Here is a 24,443-nt window from a genome sequence, read left to right on the forward strand (position 1 = left end):
AAAGACCTCCTTGAGAATGCTGGCCTGGCCCACAAAACCATTCGGATGACAGAGTCAGAAATAGATTTTGGATTCCTCGTGAAGGAACTTTGCTCACTGGAAGAGAAGCCAACCGAAGCTGTGCCCCGGATCTTCCATATCGATATCTCCCCGGTGGTAAGTGTCTTTGGGCTAGAGTCTAGTTCAGGTTCATGTGCCTAAAGGACACTTACATGGTTGCATACTGGCATTTTTTGGCACTTGCACAAGGTTTGGACTGCATTTGCACAAGTGGCAGATTAGGATCATCCAGTATGTGTACTTGCTGGAAGGAAAATGGAGGAAGTGGGCCCTCCCATCTTTTAGTTCCAGTGAGGAGAGGCTGGGGCCTGCTGTCTCCCTTGAGTCGTGTAAGAAGCAGTTTTGGCACTGACAGGTAGCCATTTAATTTCCAAGTAGGGTGGACTTGTTTGTGCATGTGCCGACTATGCGTGCAGGATGAACCTGTCCTGTAGTCTGTAAATTGGCCAGGCACATTTGTAACTACATATACATGACCCTTGTGGATAAGTACCAGTATCTAAGTCTTGGGATCAGAAATGTCACAAAACCATAAGTAGGAAGTGTTAGATAAGAGGGAGTGGATCCTGGGGCATCACACCCCCCCCCCCCATAGTAGAGTAGTTAGGGCACTTGCCCAAAGAAGGTCTGAACCTGCATCACTCTGACTTGTCACTACAGATTTCTAACCATCAGGGCAAGCATTAACCAAAGCCTTCTCTGGTGTTTCTCTTGAAGCTGGCCCCTGGAGCAGCCACGAGTGTACATACATGGGGCGAGGAGAAAAAAGTCATGCCAAAGACTGTGTGGCTCACTGTGATAGCTTCTGGCCTGGAAGGGAAGGGGACCTCCATTCCAGCCTTGGATCTTGCACCCCCTGGGGCAGAAAATCTACACTATCCTTCATCCATTTCCCCCCAGTAACTAGTAAATGCGAGGGACAGTGTCTCAGCTTCAAAATCAGTATCAAGGAGAGGCCTTAGTAATACCTGATCTGTTCTGGGAAAAAACATGGAGTAGGTAATGAAGTAAAATGGCACTCATGCAACTAAAACACTGCTACTTAGTCAACCAAATGGAAATTAAATGCCAGGTTTGGGCTTTTGCCCAGGGAGTGTAAGACACAGGTTTTGGATCACTTCAGACCCAAAGAGAGCCCAAAGGGAGCCTGTATCTCCTGCTTTGTACCAAAGCCCTCAAACCAATGTCGCATGAGCGGGTGATGGCAGAGCACACTCCAGCTGTCCTCCAGTATTGAGTGTATAAAACATAACTCAGTTTCTGTGGCAAAGGGTTAAACTGTGAACAGTGTGGGAGAAAGGGATGGTGGGAAAACAAAGCACACCAAGTCAATTTAGGAATAAGAAACACATTTTTACAGTAAGGCTAATTAACCATTGGCAGAAACATCAAAGGGAAGTGATGGGGTTTTCCATCTTTGATTTTTTTTTTTTCAGATACAGACTAGATACTTTACTGGAAGCTATTTTAATCAAAGAAATGTTATTGGGTTTCATACACTGGAAAGTGGGTGAAATTCCCCAAGTGTGTTGGAGAAGTCAGATCAGATTATCTCAGTCACCGAAATACTTGCCTCTGGGGAGACTTGTAGCATCTGGTATCTATCCCAATGCCAGAAAACGTCTTTGTATTCCCAGTATGGGGTACAATTGGAATGGCACTGAAGCTTGGATTTGTCAGCTTTCTAGGGTAGTATTAGCACAGCTGAGGGGTAAATGGTGTAGTTCCCTTCAAGTTCCATTGTACTTGTAGTACACCAGGTCAGGCTGTGGCCCTGGATTGTATGTTGATGACGGTTTCCTCTCTTTGAATCTTGATTGACTTTATTAATTTTGCATTTTGCCTACCAGGTGTCAAAGGGTCTGTACCAGTTGCTGATTGAGTTGTGCATTCTGCGACACACCCAGAGCCCCGATGGCCTGGTCTGGAAATGCAAAGCCTCCCACCTTTACTTGATTGAATATCTGGTGAGAGGGAAGGGCATAAGCAGCACAAGAAAACAAGAGGTATGATCAAACTGGGGCACAGAATGCATTGCCCTGCAGATAGCAGGATTACTTGAGAAACTCAGTTTGGGCCTGAGACAGCAGTAGGTCCAAGTCCAGCATAGCAAATGTTGATGATACTGTTCGGATTTGAATTGCAGGGCCAGATCTTAAACTAGAGTGAATCACTAAAAGTTTACTGAATCCAATAAAACTAAAACCATTTTCTAGCCACTGTGAAACTGATCCATTGATTTCAATAGAGTGATGGCAGATTTCCACCAGCTGAGGATCTAGCTGGTAGTTTAAAAAAAAGGAAGGCGAACCTATGCTGCATTTAAATATCGACTTTTGGAAGAGACACATAGTGCCAAAGTGTATTCTAGGATGAACTCAGTCACACTGAGCATGCTTTGTATATCACAGTTAAGAAAAACAATTATCTGCTCCCATGCACCTGTGGAGTCATGGAGTTATAGAAATCATAGAAAATGAGGGCTAGAAGGCACCTCAGGTGATCACATCAAGTCCAATCCCCTGCTCAAAGCAGGGCGAGCCCCAACTATATCATCCTAGCCAAGACTTTGTCTAGCTGGGCCTTATAAACCTCCAAGGATGGAGATTGCACCACCTCTCTGGGTAACCTGTTCTAGTGCTTTCCTACCCTCCTAATGAGAGTTTTTCTTAATATCCAACTTCAACTTCCCTTGCTGCAGCTTGAGTCCATTGGTCCTTGTCCTGTCATCTGCCCCCACTGAGACCAGCCTAGCTCCATCCTCTTGGCAACCCCCCTGCAGGGAGGTGAAGGCTGCTATACAATCCCCATCAGTCTTCTCTTCTCCAGACTAAATCAGGCAATTTCCCTCAGCCTCTCCTCTCAAGTCATGTGCCCCAACCCTCCAACCATTTTCTTTGGACTCTCTTCCATTTGTCCACATTCTTTCTGTAGTGGGGGACCCAAAACAGGACAAAATACTCCAGCTATGGGCTCACCAGAGTCATTTATGCTGGTGCAGAAAGACTTTAAAATGATGGAGCTGGGGTTGGCAACACTTTTGGCCAGAGTGACAAAAACATCCCAACCTTGACCCATGCCTTGACTTGGCATGCTTGGGGCAGACAGCAGGGAAACCATGAGGGGCCTGATCCTCATTGCTGGCAGCAACTGCACACACGCCTCTGGGAAGACACTGCCTTGGCCCCTCTTCACCATGTACCCCAAGGCATGTGTGCAACCGCCACTGGCATGGAGCTGGTACCAGGGCTCCAGAGTGCATCTATTTGCAGCCTGCCCACTGCCTGCCCACCACCTGCCCACTGCCTGCTGCAACTGCCCATTCTGGATGAAGCCAGGAGGCTGCAAACATCTTTCCTGGGCATCCATCTATCCTGTTGCCTCCAGGCAGATGACAGGGCAGAGATTTAGGGCATGAAAACCTCGTCCCTCCCCCACCATCTGCCCAGAGGTGTGTGTGCAGGCACCACCACCATGGAGCCAAGTCAAAGGCTCTGGAGTCAAGAGCTTGGTGCAGCTCATTGAGTTTGCAGCCTTGCAACTGCAGCCAGCCAGGGCTCTGGGCAGTTGTCGCCAACCACAGAGCCCAGGCTGCTTGTGGCAGGGCTTGCAGCCTCCCGGCTGTCTTCTGCAAGCAGCCCAGGCTCTGTGGCTGGCAGCAGCAGCTGCCCAGAGCCCAGGCTAGCTGTGGCTGGTCAACCAAAATGACCTTGTGTACTCTGACATGCATGCCAGGGGTTGCCAACCCTTGTGCTAGAGTTTTTTTTCCCTTTTTATCACAGTAATCCCGCTTTGTTCAGGAGTACATAATCAGCAAAAATGCAAGTTGAAAGGGGGTGAAACTCAAACTAGTCATTTAGTTAATGGACCAAGTATAGGTAGTGAAGGAGGACCAGATGCTGAGGGTGGCTGTGGCATCCTCTAGTGGCCTCCCTGCTTGTGCTCCCACTACAGCTTCTCAGTATACCCGCTCCCCATATCACCTGCCATGCCTTATTATGTATAAATTGAGAGGCTTCCTCCAAGCCATGGCGTACTCCTTGGAGTACTCCTGGATGCTCCTAACTGACTGAGTTGGATGTTTAGTTCATTTTTTTTAAGGATAGACCTTTGCCCTCTCTGTGGTTTAAAGGCCTTAGGGGCATTAATCATGGCCTTATAGTCCATTAATCATGACCACCCCAGCCCCCCTTCCTCATCACCTAGGACTGCCCTCATAGACATATCCACACCTCAAGTGGCAGACAGCCCTCCTTTGTTGGACTCTCTAGTCCTATATCAATTCCTATTTGCTCAGGCCCTCGCTCCTCTACAGTGACTTCAGCCTGCTCTGCCTCCTGGCCCCTCTGTAGTGGCTTCAGCCCGCTTGGCCCCCTTGGCCAGCTCTCCCCAGGCTTCTAGGGGCGTGTGTACACAAAATGGGGGTCCTAAATCAAAGCGGTGTTTTTTAAAAAACACCACTTCAATTTAGGACTGATTAAACCCCCGTATCATGCACACACCCTGCTGACTTACCTGCCTATCTGGTAGGAAGGGGAAGGTTTGCTGCTGGCAGGCAAAGCGGTCCCTGGGCTGCGGGAGGGGATGGTGGTTCCCTCTGCGGCACCCGCCTAGGCAGCACCTACCTGCAGGCACCCAGCTCAGGTGGTCCCAGGGTACACCACAGATGCAGAGGGAAGGACATGGGCCCCAGTGCAGCTTAGGCAGGCAAGGGGGCAGAAAAAAAAAATCAGGCTCACCGCTTTTTTGGGGCAGGGTCTGATTTCCCAGGCTGCTGCCAGGCTGTCAGCAGGGCTTTCTGCAGAGCTGTGGAGCTGTAGGGGCAGCAAACTGAAGCTCCTTGAAGGAGTTTTAGTTTGCTGCGCCCCAAGTCATTTAAGGTGCATTACGCCACTGAATTTCCTGCAGCGGCTGGAATTAATGTGCAATACACCACCAAGGTGTGCAAACACCAACACCAGTAAAGTAGTGCTAAAGCATTTAGCCTGCTTTAAAGTGTCCTGCACACATGCCTCTCATTTCATCTACACATGGCGTAGGCTGCTTGTCCGGCCTTTCCCCAGTTCTGCGCCTCCTGGTTCCCAGCTCCTCTCAATTTGGTGTCAGAAGCTCTTCCGCTGAGCACAACATGGGCCAGACAGCCTGCTCTGGCTCTGGGGCTCAGCTGATATCTCCCTGGGCCCTACCCCTTCCAGTTACATTCCCGAACTGACCAAGATGTATCTCATCCATTCAGCAAACAGTCTGCTCCAAAATGCTTTAAGCTCAGCTGAGCTGCAGCCCTTCCTCCCTTCCTGAGGCTCCCAAATTGTTATAGGCAGCCCCATAAAACCTTCTCCGGGCTTGCTTCTGCCTGCTTACTCCAAAAACAGCTGGCCCTTGCTCAGCTGTCTCCTGCAGAATATGGCTGTGACCTGCTTCTTCCCCTCTTTTAAAGTGACAGAACCGTGCCCCCCACCATTACTTTTAGATACAAGCAAGAAGGGGGGGAAAAAATTTGATAGAAGTAAGGCAGAGACAGGTTAGGGCTTGTTTCCCTTTCAGTATCCATTCATTACTGACTATGTTAAAATTCTGGATATAGAACCATTATTGTCTAGTGGGTGAAGCTGTATCATGTATGTTGGGGAGGTTTAGATTTGGTGAATGAATGAGGGGGAGCAGTTTATGAACAGAAATTTCTTTATTTTCTGGCAGGCAAGGTTCTTTGAGTATATATGATATCTTTTATTAGACCAACTGAGTAGTTGCAAAGAAGTTCTTAGCAAGTTTTCAGGCGCAATCACACTTCTTCTTTCTTTTCTGGAGTAGTTTTCAGTTTTACACTACTTTACTGGCTGCTCTGTGTAAGGTTTTCTTCTGCTGTCAAAATTCCTGCTACCTAGGGGATGTGTCTACATGAGATGCTAACTACACAGTAACCTAATTCTACTGTGCAGTAGCATGCAGGGCAAACAACGTATTAATATGTTACTGTGCAGTTAGTGTCACTAAAAAGCCGTGTGCCAGAGCTACTGCACAGTAGCACCAGTTACTGTGCATTGATTTAGTACTTGGTTATACAGGTACAAAACTTAATGTGCAGTAACTACAGCACATTAATGAACATGTAACCGCTCTCAAGGAGTAATCCCACAATTTATACTAATGTCAAAATGAACACAATTTCTTAGTTTGTGCAGGTAGAAAGTGTTAGCAATCATTTAAATTCCTTATTATTTTTCCCTTTAGATGACCAGTAAAATGGAGAGAGAATTTCTAGCTCTTCTTCCAGCTGTGAAATGTGTATCACCAGTAGAGGTATTAGAGATCCTGGAAAAATCCAGTTCTGGAACTTGTCCTGAAATGGAACAGCAGCTGTTGGACAAAGACACATTCAAGGGCAAAGCCTTCCAGAGGTCATACCAGTATCTCTGCCGCTACCAGAATAACAAAAATCTTGACAGCTTCTGTTACAGCCCTGAGAGCGTGGAAGGGACTGAGGAGACATGTCTGAGGCTCTTGCTGCAGTTCTGTGGGCAAAAAAACCCTTCCTGGACCGAGCTCAGTAACTTCACTCAGCTCCTGAGCCTCCAGCTGATGAAGTGTGAAACCTCGGTGTTCTGCAGCAAAGCAGCAGGACAAGAATTTGGGGGCTTTAAATCGTTTGTGATAAAGTTCATGATCACCATGTCCAAGGACTTTGCCATGCCTTCTCTAGTCATGTCAGATGAAAGCTCTCCAAGGGGAGAGGATAAAAAAGAGGAGGACTATATGCTGAGTAGGTACCAGCTAAGACGGAAGTGGGAACAGGAATCTCACCCTTATATAGTCTTCCATGCTGATAACCACTCCATGGAGTTCTTGGGTTTCCATATCAATAAGAACTATGATGCTGTTGATGCACATTCAGGAATAATTTTAGAAAGAAATGTAATTAGCCGTATACTATATCGCATACTTCATGCTCAGAGGGTCCCTTTCAATAAGAAGTTTGAAGATCTGTCCAGAAAAGAACAGCTAGAAACTCTCTGCAGCGTATTTGGTGTGAAAAGCATCCAAGATCCAGATGAATCGTACAAGCTGACGTTGGACAATACCATGAAAATGCTGGCCATTCACTTGAGGTTCCAGTGTGGGATCCCTGTGATCATTATGGGTGAAACAGGTTGTGGGAAGACCAAGTTGGTGGAGTTCATGTGCAGCTTGCAAAGAGCAGGAAGGGACATTCAAAACATGATGCTGGTGCGTGTTCACGGAGGCACTAGCTCCCACACCATCCACCAGAAAGTCAGGGAAGCAATTGAGCTGGCACACAGGAATGAGGAGGAGTACGATGTGGACACAGTGCTGTTCTTTGATGAGGCAAACACAACAGAAGCTGTGTTTGCCATTAAAGAGGTCTTGTGTGACCACAGTATAAATGGAGAACAGATCCCCACCACTCGCTTAAGAGTTGTGGCTGCCTGCAACCCATACAAGAGGCACACGAAGGAGACCATTGAGAAGCTAGAGAAAGCCGGGTTGGGGTACAGAGTTCGCAGTGAAGACACCCTAGAGAAGCTCGCAGTGAAGACGCCCTAGAGAAGCTGGGCTACGTTCCTTTGCGGCAGCTGGTGTATCGGGTGCAGCCGCTCCCCCCAAGCATGTTGCCCCTTGTTTGGGACTTCGGGGAGTTAAATGAACAGACTCAGAGACTGTACATCCAGGAGATTGTTAGATCCATTGTGAAGGACAAGCTTCCTAAAGAAGAAAAAAAGGACATTTTCACCTCTGTTATTTTGGCCTCCCAGAACTTTTTAAGGACCAACAAACATGAATGCAGAATTACCAGTCTCAGGGATGTTGAGCGCTGCATGAAGGTGCTGCTGTGGTTTTACAACCTAAAAGACCTGCTTTTTCCTCTTATTGACCAAAAGAAGAGTGAAGCTCAGCGCTCGGAGTTGTGCAACTCAGTCACTGACCTGGATGAACATAAGGAAGGTCAAATGCTTCCACTAAATGCAGCACAAAGGTCTTTAGTTCTCTCCATGGGGGTTTGCTATTACATGTCTCTTGAGCGTTGTCGCCAAGATTACCTGGAAGTGATTGCAGAGTGCTTCTCTGTCCCTGCACACGTGCTTCATCAGGAGATTGTGCTATGTCAAGAGGTGTTCCTAGATAACCTCTCCATTCCTAAGTGGACAGCGCGGAATGATGCCTTGAGAGAAAACATCTTTATGATGGTCATTTGCATGGACCTGCGAGTGCCTCTCTTTCTTGTAGGGAAGCCAGGAAGTTCCAAGTCCCTGTCTAAAACCATAGCTGTGGATGCAATGCAGGGCAGATTATCCAAAACAGAGTTATTTAAAAGGTACAAACAGATCCAAGTGATATCTTTCCAATGTAGCCCTCACTCTAGGCCCGAGGGAATCATCTCCACCTTCAAACAATGTGCACAGTTTCAGAAGGGCCAGAAACTGGAAGAGTTTGCCTCAGTCGTTATTCTGGATGAGATAGGTCTTGCAGAAGACTCTCCTGAAATGCCCCTCAAGACATTACACCCTCTCCTTGAAGATGGGTGTGTTGATGATGAAACCCCAGAGCCATATAAAAAAGTTGGTTTTGTCGGCATTTCAAACTGGGCCCTGGACCCTGCTAAGATGAACAGAGGACTCTTTGTGCTCAGGACTGAACCGAAGGAGGATGAGCTCGTGAAGACGGCCAAGGGAATCTGTGTGGATTGCACAGAACTAGAGCAACCTTGCCGCAACATTGCAGCAATAGAGGATCTGTTCCCCTTTCTAGCCAACTTTTATTGTGAAGTGTTAAAGAAGCAATCTGTGGAGTTTTTTGGGCTCCGTGATTTTTACAGCCTGATCAAAATGCTGCAATTTTATGCCCAAGATCAGAATCAATGCTCCCCAGAAAAATTCATTGGAAAAGCAATTCTGAGAAACTTTGGAGGTTCGGAAGAAATATCTCCTTTAAAGTTGTTCAGAGACTGCAAGCCTATTCTCTCTCTTTCTTCCGACTTAGAAACCCCGCATACCCTTGATTTGTTGCGGGAAAATTTAGACAAGAGGCAAACAGGGTTTGTATCTAGATACTTGCTGCTAATAACAACTAACCATGCAGCTTTCCAGATTCTCCAGATGACCAAACTGATGGACATCGAGAGCTGTGATATAATATTTGGCTCAGGTTTCCCACAGGACCAAGAATATTCACAGGTATGCCGTTCTGTTAACCGAGTGAAAATCTGCATGGAAACAGGACGGCCTGTCATTCTCTTAAACATACAGAACCTGTACGAAAGCCTGTATGATGCTCTGAACCAGTGTTTTGTCAAGTTAGGAGGAAACAATTATGTTGACCTTGGCCTGGGCACTCACAGAGTGAAATGTCGAGTGAAAAAAGAGTTCAGGTTGGTTGTGATTGAAGAGAAGAACGTTGTCTACACACAGTTCCCCACCCCGCTGCTGAACAGGCTGGAGAAGCATTGCCTGGAGATGAATACCATTCTCAACTCGCGGCAGGGGGAGGTGAAGACAAAGCTTCAGCAATGGGCCAAGTCGTTTGCCACCCTGAAGAACGCTGATTGCTGCAGCGCCAGCTGGGCCGCCTCCGACCCTAAGGAACAGGATGTTTTCATTGGATTCAGCGAGGATGTTTCGGCCACGGTCATTTTGCAGTGCTCTCAGAGCAGCCTTCAGGGAAACTTTGTGTTCAATGAAGAGCAAGTTCTAGGAGCTTGTAAAAGCAAATTAATTGAGTGTGCAACCCCTGATTCCATCCTGCGTCTCAAATACTCCTCTCTGGAGGATGCTAAGCAGATCCAGGACCTGTACTTTGGGCAGAAGAAGCACAGTGGCCTGATTGACATCCTGAGAAAGTTGATGAAAGACCAGTCAAATGTGGATGAGACCAATGGGCTGTGCTTGCAGGTACAATGTTTTATTTCAGAACCAGATTGGTGGGCCTGATTTTGGGGGGTGTAGGGCAGCCATGCCTTCAGTTGCCTTCAGGGAGAGCTGCAGGTTGTGCAGCATCTCTGGAAAGCTACCTTTCCATCTCCAACTATTACTCATTTTATTAATATTATTGATGAACTCATGGGCCCTAGTGATGTTTACAGCCTCATTCTCTTGGGCGGTGTACTGAATTATTGTAACGTCATTTGTGCTCAAAGGACCTTACCGTTATGAGAATTGTCTCCGGTGAAAGTGTAAAATGTCACTGAGAGAACTTAAGCACATTACACTAACATTGAAGGTACTTTAAATCTTAATTGACCTTCATCTTAGTTTTGTTCTGTTTTGTTTTAAACCCTAACATTATTCCTATTAAAGTGTGCATGTATTTTAGAGTAGCGGGGCTTGTTGTATGAGTCTTAAAAAAACTAGTATTGGAATCACAGTTAATGCAGATGTATGACCCACAAACTTTTCAAGCTATGTAAACCCCTCGGCCTTTCACAGGAAGATAAAATGCCAGACTGAGAGAAGGTTATGTCCATCAGCAGCAGCGCACTGCAGATACAGTGCGAACAAAAGAGTACAGGGCCGTGGCTTGTCAAAGGCTGTGGATAGGGAATGGGAGGCAGTTTTATTCCTGTATTGCATGGCATAGTTTCAGTCCTTAATATTTTTTTTATTTTGAAACCTGTCTTGAACCCTGGTCCCCTACAACTGTTAGTATATCACACCCTAGCTCAGAGATCTGGGAGCATGCTAAAGATGCCTGGGGGGAAAGCAGTAGGGCTATGCAAAATTTTGCCACCAGTTTTGTTTTGAGGCTGTTTCGACCTGTTTCAAGGTTGAAATAGCAAAATCTAAATGAAACAGATATGGTTGAAACAGCCTCGAAACAAAATGAAGCAAGTCAAAACGTTCCACTGTTTTGATGCTGTTTCGATGTTTCCCCCAGAGGCTATAATAGGGAAGGTGAAAACAGCCTATAACTTTGTCATTTCTGGCTAGATTTGGATGAAACGTGCAGGAATGGTAGCCCCTTCTGAGGGCATGCGCACCTGAACACACACACAGTCCCACAAGTTATTTTGACCTGCCATCATTTACAGTGGTGGACTGGACCGAGGCTGTAGGGGAGGAGGTGGCCTCACGGGGGGCACACTGCCATGTAAAAACACAAGATAAGCCATCACACACCACGAGTAACATGCTGAGGCCATGAAGCCTGAAAGATTCCAAAGAGAGAGGTGCAGGGGTTTCTGGGAAACTGCACCTCTGCACTTTTACCTGAGCTGCTTCATCGCCGCCCCCCCGCCCCAGCCCCCCACCTCTCCTTCACCCCTTGATGCCTCCATTTTCATTTTCACTGCCTGGCTTTCTTGCCTGCATTGCATGCCAGGCCAGCCTCTGGCTTCTTTATTATTCCTTCCATCCAGGACCAGGAGACACACCAACTGCAGGTACTTCCTCAGCCTGACAAAGGGTTTTTCAACCCTGTGGGATTGGGTCTGTTGCCATCACACGCCACAAGTAACGTATATCCCATACAACATCTTTACTTCTTGCTGTCAATTCCTTCGTAAAAAGAAAGGCTCTGTGCCAGTTCCATCTGGTACCTTTGATGTTGCTGGTGCTATTGGTGTTGAGCCACATAAGTTATTTTGACCTGCCGTCGTTTACAGTGCTGGACCAAACCAAGGCTGCAGGGGAGGAGGAGGCCTCATGGGAGCACAGTGTCAGGTTGTGCAGAGGTCCCAGCATCAGAAAGGGCATACCTGAACACACACACAGTCCCATAAGCACCCATGTCATGAGTTTTGCCTGCCTGTGGCCAGAGATACAGGGCCCAAGACCCCAGACTCCCCCTGCACCTATCTCCTCGACAGCTGACAGGCTTTGTAGCAAAAACAGGCTTTAGCAAGCCTGCATCTTTCACCCCCATATGCCTTAACACACACATAGTGTCACCTATGTCATGAGTTTTGCTTGTCAGCAGTCTGAAGTGCAGTTTCCCTGAAACCCCTGCACCTATCTCCTTGAAACTTGGCAGGCTTTGTGGCCTCAGCAAGAGCTACCACCCTTGCAGCTTTCACCCCACTGTGTCTTAACACAAATGTTTGAAGCTCTGAATCATTTCCGGAAAGCCTAAAGTTTCTATCGATTCGATTCAGATTTGTAGATTCGGCTTCCGAATCATCCAAATCATCTCAAAATCCGAATTGTGATCCAAAGCTTTGCACAGCCCTAGCTGTTACTATCTCAATAAAACACATGCAAAGTGCCCCATAGTTTAAGGCCTTGAGATGGAAGAAGCCCCAGGTCAGGGTCAGCAAATCCTTGTTCTCACAGTGGGGAAAAGGAAGCTTCTGGAACAGGCATCTGAACGGCAACCTGGGAAGGGCAAATCATGAAGGGGAGTCAATTGTATCCTGTTATCAGATGAATAGTGAAATTAAGGGAATTTTGCCTTCTTTTCAATCCATGTACAGCTACTCTTTGCTTGTGGTTATCCACCCACTTGCATATTCACGTGGCAGTAATTCAATTTAGCCCACATTTTTCCATGTTCCATATAAGAATGTCATGTGTCACTGCGCCAAGACTGTTTCAAGCCTTATAAAGGTCCAGCTCAGTAAGGGCATTGTATTTCAGGGAATGAGGCAAAGGTTTGTGTAGGGTTTGCTCTCGCTTTGGATTCAGTGCTTGTCCTAAAGATCGAGCACTGTAGAGCACTGTGATGAAGGAAATGGTGTTGTTTGGCTTTTCCAGTGAAAAGTTATCATTTTCTAGTTGGGGTAATGTATTTTCTAGGCCATTTTACTGGGCAGCCATTTAAACTCACTTCAAACCATTTCCTTTTATTGTATTTTTGATTCGTACCATAGCCAACTCAAGCATAGAAATCCTTTCCTTCTTGTAGGTGTCTACACATGCAAGACTCCTAAACCAGAGAGAGTTAGACATGGTCACAAAGAAACTGAATCTGCAAAACAGGATCTGGTGTGTCTTTCTAAGTCAGTTTGAGACTGAACATGCCTTCCGTCAGGAAATTAGGTAACAAAAGGGTTTGGTGCAACTCATTTTGGTTTGGTTATAGCCTGAACATGTGTTTACAATGTGTGCTGGATGTGATCTTTAGAAAAGAATTTAAAGAGACTTCTTTATTGTTTGCAGTAAGTTTTTCAGACGATCACCAGATGAGAAATTGCTCCTTGTCCAGTTCAGCTTTGATGAGCCACAGAGCAGCAAAAGGCTCCTGGCCTGTGCCAAGTAAGCAACGTTTCTTATGATTTCAGGGTTCAGGTCAGTAGTGAAGTGAAACATGAGCACAGAGGCGAGTCTCTGAGGGCTGGTCTACACTATAGTAGTGATGTATCCTAATCACACTGGCCCTGAGCACACCCCGCCCACCTTACCTCACTAACACACCCCAAACCTGGACATATGCCAGTCAGACTGCTCAAGGTCCTCTCCAGCAACTGCTGTTGTTCATGGGCAGGGGACAGGGACTCCGGAACAATCTTTTATGCCCTCACTTCCTACTCAAACATGGCCTGTCATTATGCCAACCTCATGCCAAGGAGCCCAAGAGCGTGGAATCAAGCCCTGCCCCTCCTGCCCAAAAGTCAGGCAGCTCAGTTGCAGGCTATTGAGGTTCACTGAATTCATGTTTAGCAGAGCAGGGAAACCCAAACAGATAAAATGCACCGTTCACCCATTCTTGAAGCCTCCAAAGCATGGGTGCAAGCACTCTCTTCCACTCACGCATTGCAAGGCATGCTGGGGGTGGTGTTCACTCCCACCACGTAACATCAGAGCTACAGAACTTCACAGAAAGAAATGCAAAAATCTGGAACTCTTGGTTCAGAGATGATACCTTTTTTAGGCCAAGTGAGAAATTGGAAAAAAAAAGAATTTCTGCAAGCTTTTGGGCTCACACAGTCTTCATTAGACTCAGGGAAAATTAAAGATGGTAAAAAATTCCCATATGTAGGAAATAAACTTCATTTTTGCACAGAGGAAGCTGAAGCTGGAAATCTGTCCCTCTGGGTCCATGAGAGTGTCTTTGTGACGTGCTCCTTGTTGTGCAGATCAGGATCCCTTCCCTGTTGGTGTCAGATGGCAGAAAATCAGGGAGGTGTCTTTCTTGTTGTTCAGCAATGAAGTTTCTGATTTCAAATCAGATAAAATTCACCATCTTCCATGTTTCAGGGATGTATTTGATAGCCATGATGGTCTGGGACACACCACAGAACTTCACACACATTTGTGAACTGATTTCTAATCGGTGACATTTGGGAATAATTCAGTTGTCAAGTGTGTCTGCATCCTGATCCCCCAGAAATTGTGAAATGGTTCCCAATCAATGATACTTTGGAATAGTGGTATTGTTGTGTTTCTGGGCCCTGTTTGTCCACATCTGGATTAAACTGTATGTAAACCAGTTTAAGAGTTATGTGTGTCCGCACCCTCAGGTATTGTATAGTAGATGAGAGAAGAAAATCACAAAGCCCAAGCTCATCACACGTTGTCATCATAAGTAAAGTACCACGGATACAGGGTGGGTCCGGCTACCTGGCATTCAGTGGAGGTGAGTATGCAGCTGCTTTCAACTGAAAACTTAAGGGAGCATTTAAATTACTGCAACTTTTAGAACTCAAATCTTGCTGTAGGGCAGCACTCACAAGAGCATCAATGTGACCAAGCAGCCCTGGGGTAAAAACCCCATTTCTGTACAGGTGAATGTACAGGGCAAGAGCTGAGTAAAATTATAGTATGTCTGCACTGCAGGTTGTGATGCAGTGCAGAGATCTCCCAGCAAGCTGTGAAGTTGCTAACGTGGGTAGCAATAGGAGTATAGCTGTGGCAGCATGGAGCTCAGCACAGGCTGTATAACAGCAGCCGGGACTGAGCCCCCCAGTTCTGTGCTCAGCTCATGAGGCACACCCTCCATGCTTTCTTCTCCTACTAGTGGCACCTTATACATGTTCCCCTCTTGGCTGCCCAGAGTGCTTCAAGAGGAGGGCTGGCACACACTGCTAGCAAGTACTCTGACCATTAGGCTACTGGGCTGAGAGAGGGAGGAGCCCACCTTCTGTGTCCAAGGGGCTAATTGTGTTTGATCTCTGAACACTTTTGAGGACTTGCTTACTGTTATAAATTGACCTGGGTGATCTTATTCTGCCACAGAGCTTATGCAGCCCAGTGGAAAAGCAGCTGGAAGAAGAATCTAAATTCTTCCCTTAGCTAATTGCTACTGAGTAAATAGACTTAATGGCATAAAAGTGAAATCGCACGTGACCTACTATGTTCAGAATCCATTTCTGATGACCATATTTTAAAAAATGACACTGAAAATTAAGAAGGGGACAGAGAAAGATCACAAATATGGTTTGAGGGCTGGAGAAAATGCATCAGTGAACATCTACATGCTCATTAATGCACGTTTCCAAAGCGCCCAGAACATCTCATGTATCAGCATCCCCACACGTAAAAATGGTGGCAGGGGCGCTTGATCTAAAGCTCGTTGAATGAGCTTTATATAAAGTGCCCCGCCACTATTTTGAAGTGCGAGGATGCTGATGTATGAGACAAGGAGACTGACTTGAGTGCGACACTCACCATGCTCCAGCAGACTTGATTCATTGAGTCTGCTCTGACAATCTGTAATTACAATGCATCGGAGCAGCTCTGGGCTTGTATAAAGGCATCCTCTAATTTGAGACAATAAAGAAATGTGCATTAGGCTTCCCTGATGTGCAGTAGGAAAAGCGCATGCTTTTTAGTGATAATGCACAGTAGCCTATTTCTACTGCATATTAGCATTTTTTTACATGATGCAATAATGCACAGTAAAATAGGCTACTGCATATTAAAGTGCACTTGTAGATGTGCCCAGTGAGGGCTTTTATAAGGGGAAAAAACTGCCAGAGTAACTGGGACAACTTCCAATTGTTGATGTCTTCAAGTCAAGCCTGGATGACTTTTAGGCAGGGACGATTTAATAAAACACAACTTACTGGTCGCTAGATGAAGGACCTAATGACGTTCTCAGGGCTTCTGTATGGAGGAGATTGGAGTGGTTTCTTCTGGCCTAAAGATTCCTGATTCTGTTATCCTTTATTTCCTCCACAGATAAGTGGACTTCTCTCCATCTGGATGAACTTCTGCCTCCTGAACACTTTTCAGCCAGTTTAGGGCAGCTCTCCAAAATTACTGTTGCTGAGGTTTTCACAAAGAGTACTAGGCAGGGTCTTCATACAGGTAATCATCTTCTGGCTTTCCACCCCACTTTGATGCATTTTTTGCCTCCTCCCAATCCTTCTGCTCAGGTGTGCAAAGTTTTCAGTATAAACTCCATGAATTGTCTATGTGACTTGATATTTGTCACACGTGATTCTTTGTTCAGTGTAACAGACCAGAAATATAACATTGCACATGATTTTTGTGTCTCTAGATGGTTCGACCAAGCCAGGAGGCACTGAAAGTGTCAGTCATTCTCTGGAGGAAAGTGTAAGTTTCTTTCTTACTGTGTGAAATAGAAGATTTCTGGATACCATATTTACTCAAATCCAAAAAGAGGGCCCACGCAAGTCAACAAGGGGAAAAAGGCTGCTCAACTTGGATTTGAGAACAGGGTTGTGGGGAGGGGTTTGGCTGTGGTAGCTCCAGTTTGGGCCCTGACCCAGGCTCAGGGTCAGTCAAAGGCCCAGCATCTGCTCCTCCCACCTGTTGGTCCCCCAACCACTGGCTGTCCTCATGGCCTCTGTATACCCTGCTGCTGCTTACCCTCAGCTACAGCTCTGGCCTCACTTCAGTCCAGAGCCGGGAGCACATGATGGTCCCAGCCCCTGCCTGGCCAGGCAGCAGAAGTAGCGTGACAGCTTCAGCTACTGCCTGGCTGGGCAGGGGGTTGAAGCTTTCATGTCCTTCGTGCTGGAAAGGGACCAGAGATGGAGCTGGAGCTGCAGTCATGACTGAGAGGATGCAATGGCAGGGGGTCCTGGTCCTGTTCTGTCACAGGTATTTTTAGTGTACACAGTACAGATACCAGGTACTACACTGAGAGTAAAATCCAGTTTCACTTTATATGCCCACATGACACTTATGCCACCATTTCTGGGACTCAGTATTTTCCAAGCTATGTGCCAGGCAGTAGCAGGAGCTCTAACCCCAGGTCCAACCCGGTCTCAGGACTGAAGCCAGGGCCATATATGTGTGTTCCTTCCTGGCCAGAGTACAGCCTTTTCTGCGTGCTCAGCAGACTTGTACATTTATACAGCTACGGTATAGGATCACAAGCCATTTGTAAGTGTCAACAACGGCATTGACACAGCAGGGCTACTTCCCTGACGGCATATGTAGCAGGTTCACAGAGCTTCCCCAGCATGTGCTACCCACTTGGGTCAGACCCACTCATCACCCCCCATCCCTCTTGCTACCTCCAGTCTCTTAATTGGTATGCCTTTGATGTTATTGCTAATATATTGGGGAAGTGGTCCCTGGAGGCTAGGAGTAGCTTCTGTGGTACTTCCCATTTTCTGGCTTCATCCCTGGGCTTCCCCACCCAAACTCAATCCTGAAGTCTCTCTGCTTCCCTATGGATGCTTCCCCTTTAAGGCAGCTGCCCATGCCCTCAGACCTCAAATAAGCTCTTGGGGTTTCAGCTGTCCCAGCTTTGCCCCCTTGTCTCACTGCCTTGGACCTCAGCTTCCAAGCCTTAGCCCTTCACGTCCCTGCCCAGAGCAGGTCTTGTCCTGCAGAGTGCCTCTGGTACTGTGTCATATGGCCTCCAAACCTCCCAAACCTCTGATAGAACCTGAACACAAAACACCAACCCAAACAGTTCCAACTCAAATATGAACCCCTTCTTGAGTCTCTGTTTTCTTTGGTCCTCCTACCTAGGGCAAGTTTGTTTCCATAGCCCTCCTCTCCCAGGTACCCTGCTGGGCCAGCCACATGCCTACTTGCAGGCGGTTTTGTTCAGAGCTCCTTGCCCTGTGGTAGCCAGAGTCAGATTGCCCCCTCCATGTCTGGAGCCTAGGCTTATATCCCCAAGCCCGGCCTTCTCCAGGTCATGTGACCCAGTTTGCTGCTCCCAGGGTCCAGGTGCTGCTGATTACCTCATCAGCAGTATAGCCTTTTGTAGCCAGTGCCTCAGTTTACATGGGCAGCTTATACCTTCTGCTCCTTGCTGTCAGGCTTTCTTCCATTTGCCTGGCTACACCCCTCTTCCTACAATGAAGGGTCAGGGTTCCCTGTTACAGCATGTAACGTGAAATAGGTTTCTGCCCCAAATCTCTCTGGGCCCCAATTCCAAGCCTGCCACCAGGGATCCTATCACGTCCCTGTTTCATCAGGTTATCGCTCCCATGTGGGAAGGCATTTCCACCCAGAGCAGAGCTTGTTCACTTTGTCTCTTGGCCAGCTCAGGATGTTCCCTGCTCAGCATTACTTTGGAAGATACCACTCTAAGCCAGTTTGTTCTCCCCACGCACTGTTTGGGGACCCCAGGTGCCCCACACAGATCAGTGGATCAATAGGCAACATGGAACTGAGATGCTGGAGCACTAAGCACTGTCTTTTTGTGGATCCATCCTTCAGTCTCTGTACCTCCACCCCCATGCATAGAATGGGCACAGTCGGCATTTTTACACATGCAAGTGCTGCAGCGCTGGGTGCTTTGAAAAGTGCTGCATCGCTTGCAGTTGTATAAGTTGTTAAATACACGTCAGCGCACAAAAATGGCAGTGGTCCACTTTTGAACTAAAATACATAGAAGGGATTATGGTTCAAAAGTACACCTCTGTCATTTTCTCCATGTTGACGTGCATTTTGCCCCTTATGCAACTGCAAGCGATGCAGTACCATGCGCATCAGCTCATGTGCAGAGCAGACATGATTAATCGAGTCTTCTCCGACACACTGGATCTCAGGCACACATGAGCATGACAATGTATGCGTGTAAATGCTTAAAGCATGATCTGCCTCACAGAGCTCTGTAAAGATAAAGGGCGCCTGTACACACCACAAGTTTTAAACCTCATTAAATTTAATAGGTTTATAAAATTTAAACTTATTTATTTTGGAGCGTTGCATCTGTGTTTATATGCGTTAGATTTCCAAATGAATTAAGCCGGGTCCCTGGCCGGCACCACAGGAAAGCGGGATTGTCCAGGGCTGACCCCCAGGCCTGGGGCCCTGCACCCACCCCATGCCCATGCCCTGCCACATGGCTGTGGAAGCAGGGAGTAAGCAAACCACACAAGAAACAAAAATAAAAACCTATGTCCGAGGAGTTTTAGTTTTAAAAAGCAGAAGCAACTTGAAAATGATAGCAATTCAAAGGGGTGAGCTACAAAAAAGTTGGAGCACTACCTGGTAGACAAAGAGGCTCATTACTCATCTTTGAGTTTGCATGCAACGAATGCATGGAAACGATGCTTTAATTCCTGGTGAGCCAAACTAAACTAGATCTGACGAGTTTTAGTTTAATGCACAAGAAAGACTTTTAAAGCATCAGGAAATCCCACTCATGCAAATAGACATGCAGTTGCAGCACATGAAAGGGCAAAGAATTGTGGTGTGTATATGAGCCCAAAGACACTAAAGTTTGTCAAGTTTCATAGCTTTATAGTTGTTCTGGTCAGAAGGGACCTCAGTAGGTCATCGAGTCTGACCCCTGCTCTGGGCAGGAAAGAGCACTGGGTCATAGGACCGCAGCTAGGTGCTTGTCTAGTCTCCTCCTAAAGGCCCGCAAGATGGGGAAGAGTGCCACCTCGCTTTTAAGCCCATTCCAGATTCTGGCAACCCTTATCATAAAGATGTTCTTACTGATGTCCAGCCTAAATCTGTTTCTGTCAATTTGTGGCCGTTGTTCCTGGCCATTCCAAGGGGTGCCCTGGTAAACAGAGCATCTCCTATTTCTTGCTTCCCACCCAACCCCAATAAATTTGTAAATGGCCACAAGATCCCCTCTCAGCCTTATCCCATGAAGGCTGAAAAGATCCAGGTCCCTCAGTCTCTCCTTACAGGGCCTTACCTGCAGGTCCCCAACCATACAAGTGGCCGTCCTCTGGACCCTCTCAAGGTTATCCACATTCCTCTTGAAGTGTGGTGCCCAAAACTGGATACAGTACTCCAACTATGGCCTGACCAATGCTGCATAGAGGGGAAGTATCACCTCCCTGGACCTGTTTGTGATGCAGCTGCTAATGCATGATAGAGTGTGGTTAGCTTTACTGATTATTTCATCACATTAATGGCTCATATATGCTATATCTATTTTAGCAATGGGGGTCACCTTTGTACTTAGGGCAGGGGTGGGCAAAATGTGGCCTGTGGGCCAGATGTAGCCTGGCAGGCCATTCTATCCGGCCTGCAGGGCCCCTAAAAAATTTAGAAAATTCATATTTATCTGCCCTTGGCTGCCTGTCACACAGCCCTTGATGACTTGCTGAAAACCAGTAAGCAGTCCTCTGCCCAAAGTAATTGCCTGCCCCTGACTTAGGGTGTGTCTTCACTGTATTAAGAAATACCATTTACAGTTTGGAAATGGCTGCCTTTTCAGGTGCAGTTGCTCGACGTTGAGTTCCTTATTAAGCAATGTGTTCAGAAAGCTGTGATCCAGCTGGAGGACAAGAGGGACAACCAGAAGCGAGCCACCATAAGGATACAGATCCTCTATGATGCACTATTCCCGGCTCAGAAGAAAACTGCATGTGAGCACAAACTAAAGTCAACTTAGAATCATGGAAAAGTAGGGTTGAAAAGAACTTCCACAGGTCATCTAGTGCAACCCCCTGCCTAGGGCAAGATCATCCCTATTGAAACTGTCTCATCCAAATGCATTCTCTAACCTCTTAGCAGAATTATACAGTCAACCCCGACACAATACAAGCTATTGCACCTTAACCCATCACAGGTAAAGCAGGGGGGCCATCATGGCTAATACCTGGGTGCTGCAAAGGTTGTTAAAATATACTCAAGTGATCCCAGGTAGAGGGCAATGTCCCCACTACAGAGGAAGGTAAAAGCCCCCTAAGTCTGTACCAGTCTGATCATGCAGTAAAATTCCTTCCTGATCCCAAAGGTGGTGATTGGGATCCCTGAGCAGCGGCTAAGACTGTGTAGCAAGGAAACTTCAGCTTTAAGTCTCAGCAAGAGCACTGGCACACCAGAATAAAAATTCCCAACCTTGGATATAGCTGACATTTAGTGCCTCTGAGGAAGGCTAAACCCCCTCTGACATGTAGTGGTGCTGGGGTGAGTAATTCCTTCCCGGTTCCATGAAGCAACCAAGGCCCAGAAGCCTGGAAAATTCCCATAGTAGAACAGAGTCAGGTCTATAGCTAGATCATCGCTGATAAGCAACTGTCCAACCTCTTTTTAAAACTTCCAGTGATGGAGAGTCCACACCTTCCCAAGGCATTTTATTCTGCTGTCTCACTGCTCTAACAGGGAAGAAGTTATTTTTTATGGATATCCAATCTCAACTTATTTTGCTGCAACTTCAAGCCATCGGTCTGTACCCTGCTCTCTGCAGCAAGGAAGAAAAGATGTTTTCTCTCTTCATGGCCATCCTCAAGTATTTGAAAACAGCTATCATGTGTCATGTCCTCTCTTAAGAACCTTATCTGCAAGCTGAACTTGCCAAGTTCCTTATGAAAAGATTATGTAGGTTCTTGTTAGTAGCCTTGTGGTAGTCCAAATATACTTTATTAAAAATATTTCATTAGAATCATAGAAAATTAAAGTTGGAAGGGACCTCAGGAGGTCACATCTCATTCAACCCCCTACTCAAAGCAGGGCCAGCCCCAACTGCAACATCCCAGCCAAGGTTTTGTTTAGCCAGGTCTTAAAAACCTCCAAGGATGGAAATCCACAATCTTCCAGGTAACTTGTTCTGCTACTATCATCGAGTGAGAAAGTTGTTCATAATATCTAAACTAAACTTCCCTTGCTGCAACTTGAGACCATTTCTCCTTGTTCTGTCATCTTCTCCATGTTCTGTCATGACTTGCCCCTGGTGAATCCATGCTGATTGTTGCTAATCACCTTTTTCTCCTCCATGGGCTTAGAAATTGATTCCTTGAAAATCTGCTCCATTATGTTTTAAGAGACGGACAAGCGGCTGACCGGTCTGTAGTTCCCTGGATCCTCCTTCTTCCCTTTCTTAAATATGGGCACTATGCTTGCCTTTTCCCAGACATCTGAGACCTTTCCTGATAGCCTTGAGTTTTCAATGATGGCCAGTGGCTCTGTAATCACATCAGCCAACTCCCTCAGCACCCTCGGGTGTATCCCATCTGGTCCCGTGGACTTGTACACATCCAGCTTCTCTAAATAGTGACTAATCCATTCTTTTACCATTCTTGGCTGCTCCCCTCCTCCCCAAACTGTGCTGCTCTGTGCAGTAGTCTGGGAATTGACCGTGCCTGTTTAAACTGAGACAGTTATAGAAACCCTTCTGGTTCCCCTTCACATCCCTTGCTAGGTGCAACTCCAATTGCACTTTGGCCTTCCTGATTTCATGCCTGAGCAATACTCTTATACTCTTCCTGTCCAAGACTACCACGCCACTACCACGCCACTACTGCACCCCAGCAAGCCTCGTGGCAATTCCCTCCCCCACTCTGCATCTGGGTGCTCGCCATCTCTTCCTCCAGGTCACTCACTTCAAGTAGTTATTTTCCCTTTGGCCACCCAAGTAGTTGCGTTGTCAAAGAAGGAGATTAAGTTTGTTTGACACAATTTGTTCTTAGTAAATCCATGCTGGCTGCTTGTGACCAGCCTTTCCTCCTCCAGATGCTTGCAAATCACATCTCTTCTTTCATCTCTCAGTTTGTTCCCCTCCTTATCCATGTCATCTTTATTACGTGTCTGGTTTTATGTGAAAATGGACACAAAGTAGATGTTGTGTAGTTCTGCTTTCTTTACATTGTCTATTAAGGGCTGCTTCTGGCAGTTTAACTGTGGACCCACAATTTCCTTGGTCTTTCTTTTCTGGCCCACACACTGTGTTGTCCCTAACCCCTGGCCCTGTCCTGACTCTAGCCCCCTGAAGCTCTCTGGGGCCAGGGCTTCAGCCCTCCATGGCATGGGTTGTCCCCCCCAGGCACCCCACCCATGACCTCCATGCCACCCATATCAGCCATACCCAGTCCTTTGGTCTCCAACCAAACTTTCCAGTACTGAAGTCTGAGGACCTTTCTCCTAGTTCTGTTTCCAGTAGCCACAGAAAAAAAGAGCTATCTCTATCCTCTCTATAATCACCCTTCAAGTATTTGAAGACTGTAATCAAATCCCTGCTCAGTCTTTTCTTCTGCACACAAAATAACCCTAGTTCTTTCAGCCTTTCCTTATAAGTCATGCTTCCCAGATCTCAAGCAATTTTTTTGATCTCCACTAGTCTTTTCAAACTGCCTGCATCTTTCTCAAAGTTTGGGACCCAGACCTGGACACAGTACTACAAGTGAGGCCTCACCAATGCAGAATACAGTGGAAGAACCACTTTGCTAGATTTGCAAATGACATTTCTGTTAATACAACTGACTAAACTGTGTTTTGCTGTTGTTGTTGGGAGGTATTCTTTGGCAATAGGAGCATTCGATTGGCTCTTGTTCAGTTTTTGGTCTACGGTAACCTCCTGAGTCCTTCTCTGAAATACTGCAACCTCACCACTCATTCCCCAGTCTGTATTTGTACCTGAAATTATTCCATCCCGAGTGTAGGACTTGATACGTATCCTTGTTGAATGTCATCTGATTAAATGTGGACTCTTTTCCATTTTGTCCACATCATTCTAGATCCTAGCCATATCTCACAAAGTGTTGCAACTATACCCAAATTGGTATCATTCACAGATTTGCTACAAGTGCACACAATCCCTTTGCCTATATCAGTAATTAAGATGGTAAGCAATATTGGACCAGGTAGAGACTCCTGGGGAACCCCACTTAATACCTCCTCCCAGCTGGACATTGAGCCATTGATGACTGCTGCTTGAGTATGTTGATCCAACCAGGTATGTATCCACTGTATAGCACTTCCATCTGGTCTGTATTTCCTTAGCTGCTTAGTGAAAATTTTCCGAAGGACTGTGGCAAGTCTTGCCAAAATTAAGGTATATCACAACTGCTGCTCCCACCCATCTGTCGAGCCTGTCACCTTTATCATAAAAGGAAATCAAACGGGCCAGGCATGACTTGCTCTTGGTGAATCCATGCTGGCTATTCCTGATCACCTTGTTCTTCTCTGGGTGCTTCACAATAATGGACATCCTCCATGATCAACATTTTCTTTTGGTCTTCCTCTTAGTTTTGAGATTCTTGTAGAATCCTTTTATATGACTCTTTATGGCTCTTACCAGTTGCATCTCAACTCATGGCTTGGCCTTCCTAATTTTCTTTCTTCCCCTTAGGATCTTGAACTCAATCATTTTGTGGTTTG

The 24,443-nt window shown here is 46.5% G+C and overlaps 1 protein-coding gene across 1 annotated transcript in view; it reads left to right on the forward strand.

Annotated features, from left to right (window-relative positions):
* Positions 1-9,530: 9,530 nt before the first annotated feature.
* Positions 9,531-24,443, forward strand: part of LOC106722682 (E3 ubiquitin-protein ligase RNF213-like) — a 128,320-nt gene continuing 113,407 nt past the window's right edge. Inside the window, exons 1-7 of the mRNA XM_014523918.2 lie at positions 9,531-9,965; positions 12,913-13,046; positions 13,167-13,262; positions 14,468-14,583; positions 16,128-16,256; positions 16,450-16,505; positions 20,563-20,713. Coding sequence (XP_014379404.2) covers positions 9,531-9,965; positions 12,913-13,046; positions 13,167-13,262; positions 14,468-14,583; positions 16,128-16,256; positions 16,450-16,505; positions 20,563-20,713 — 1,117 coding nt within the window. The remainder of the gene's footprint in view (positions 9,966-12,912; positions 13,047-13,166; positions 13,263-14,467; positions 14,584-16,127; positions 16,257-16,449; positions 16,506-20,562; positions 20,714-24,443) is intronic.

The sequence above is a fragment of the Alligator sinensis genome, unplaced genomic scaffold (genome assembly GCF_000455745.1).
Source record: "Alligator sinensis unplaced genomic scaffold, ASM45574v1 scaffold364_1, whole genome shotgun sequence".
NCBI lineage: Eukaryota > Metazoa > Chordata > Crocodylia > Alligatoridae > Alligator > Alligator sinensis.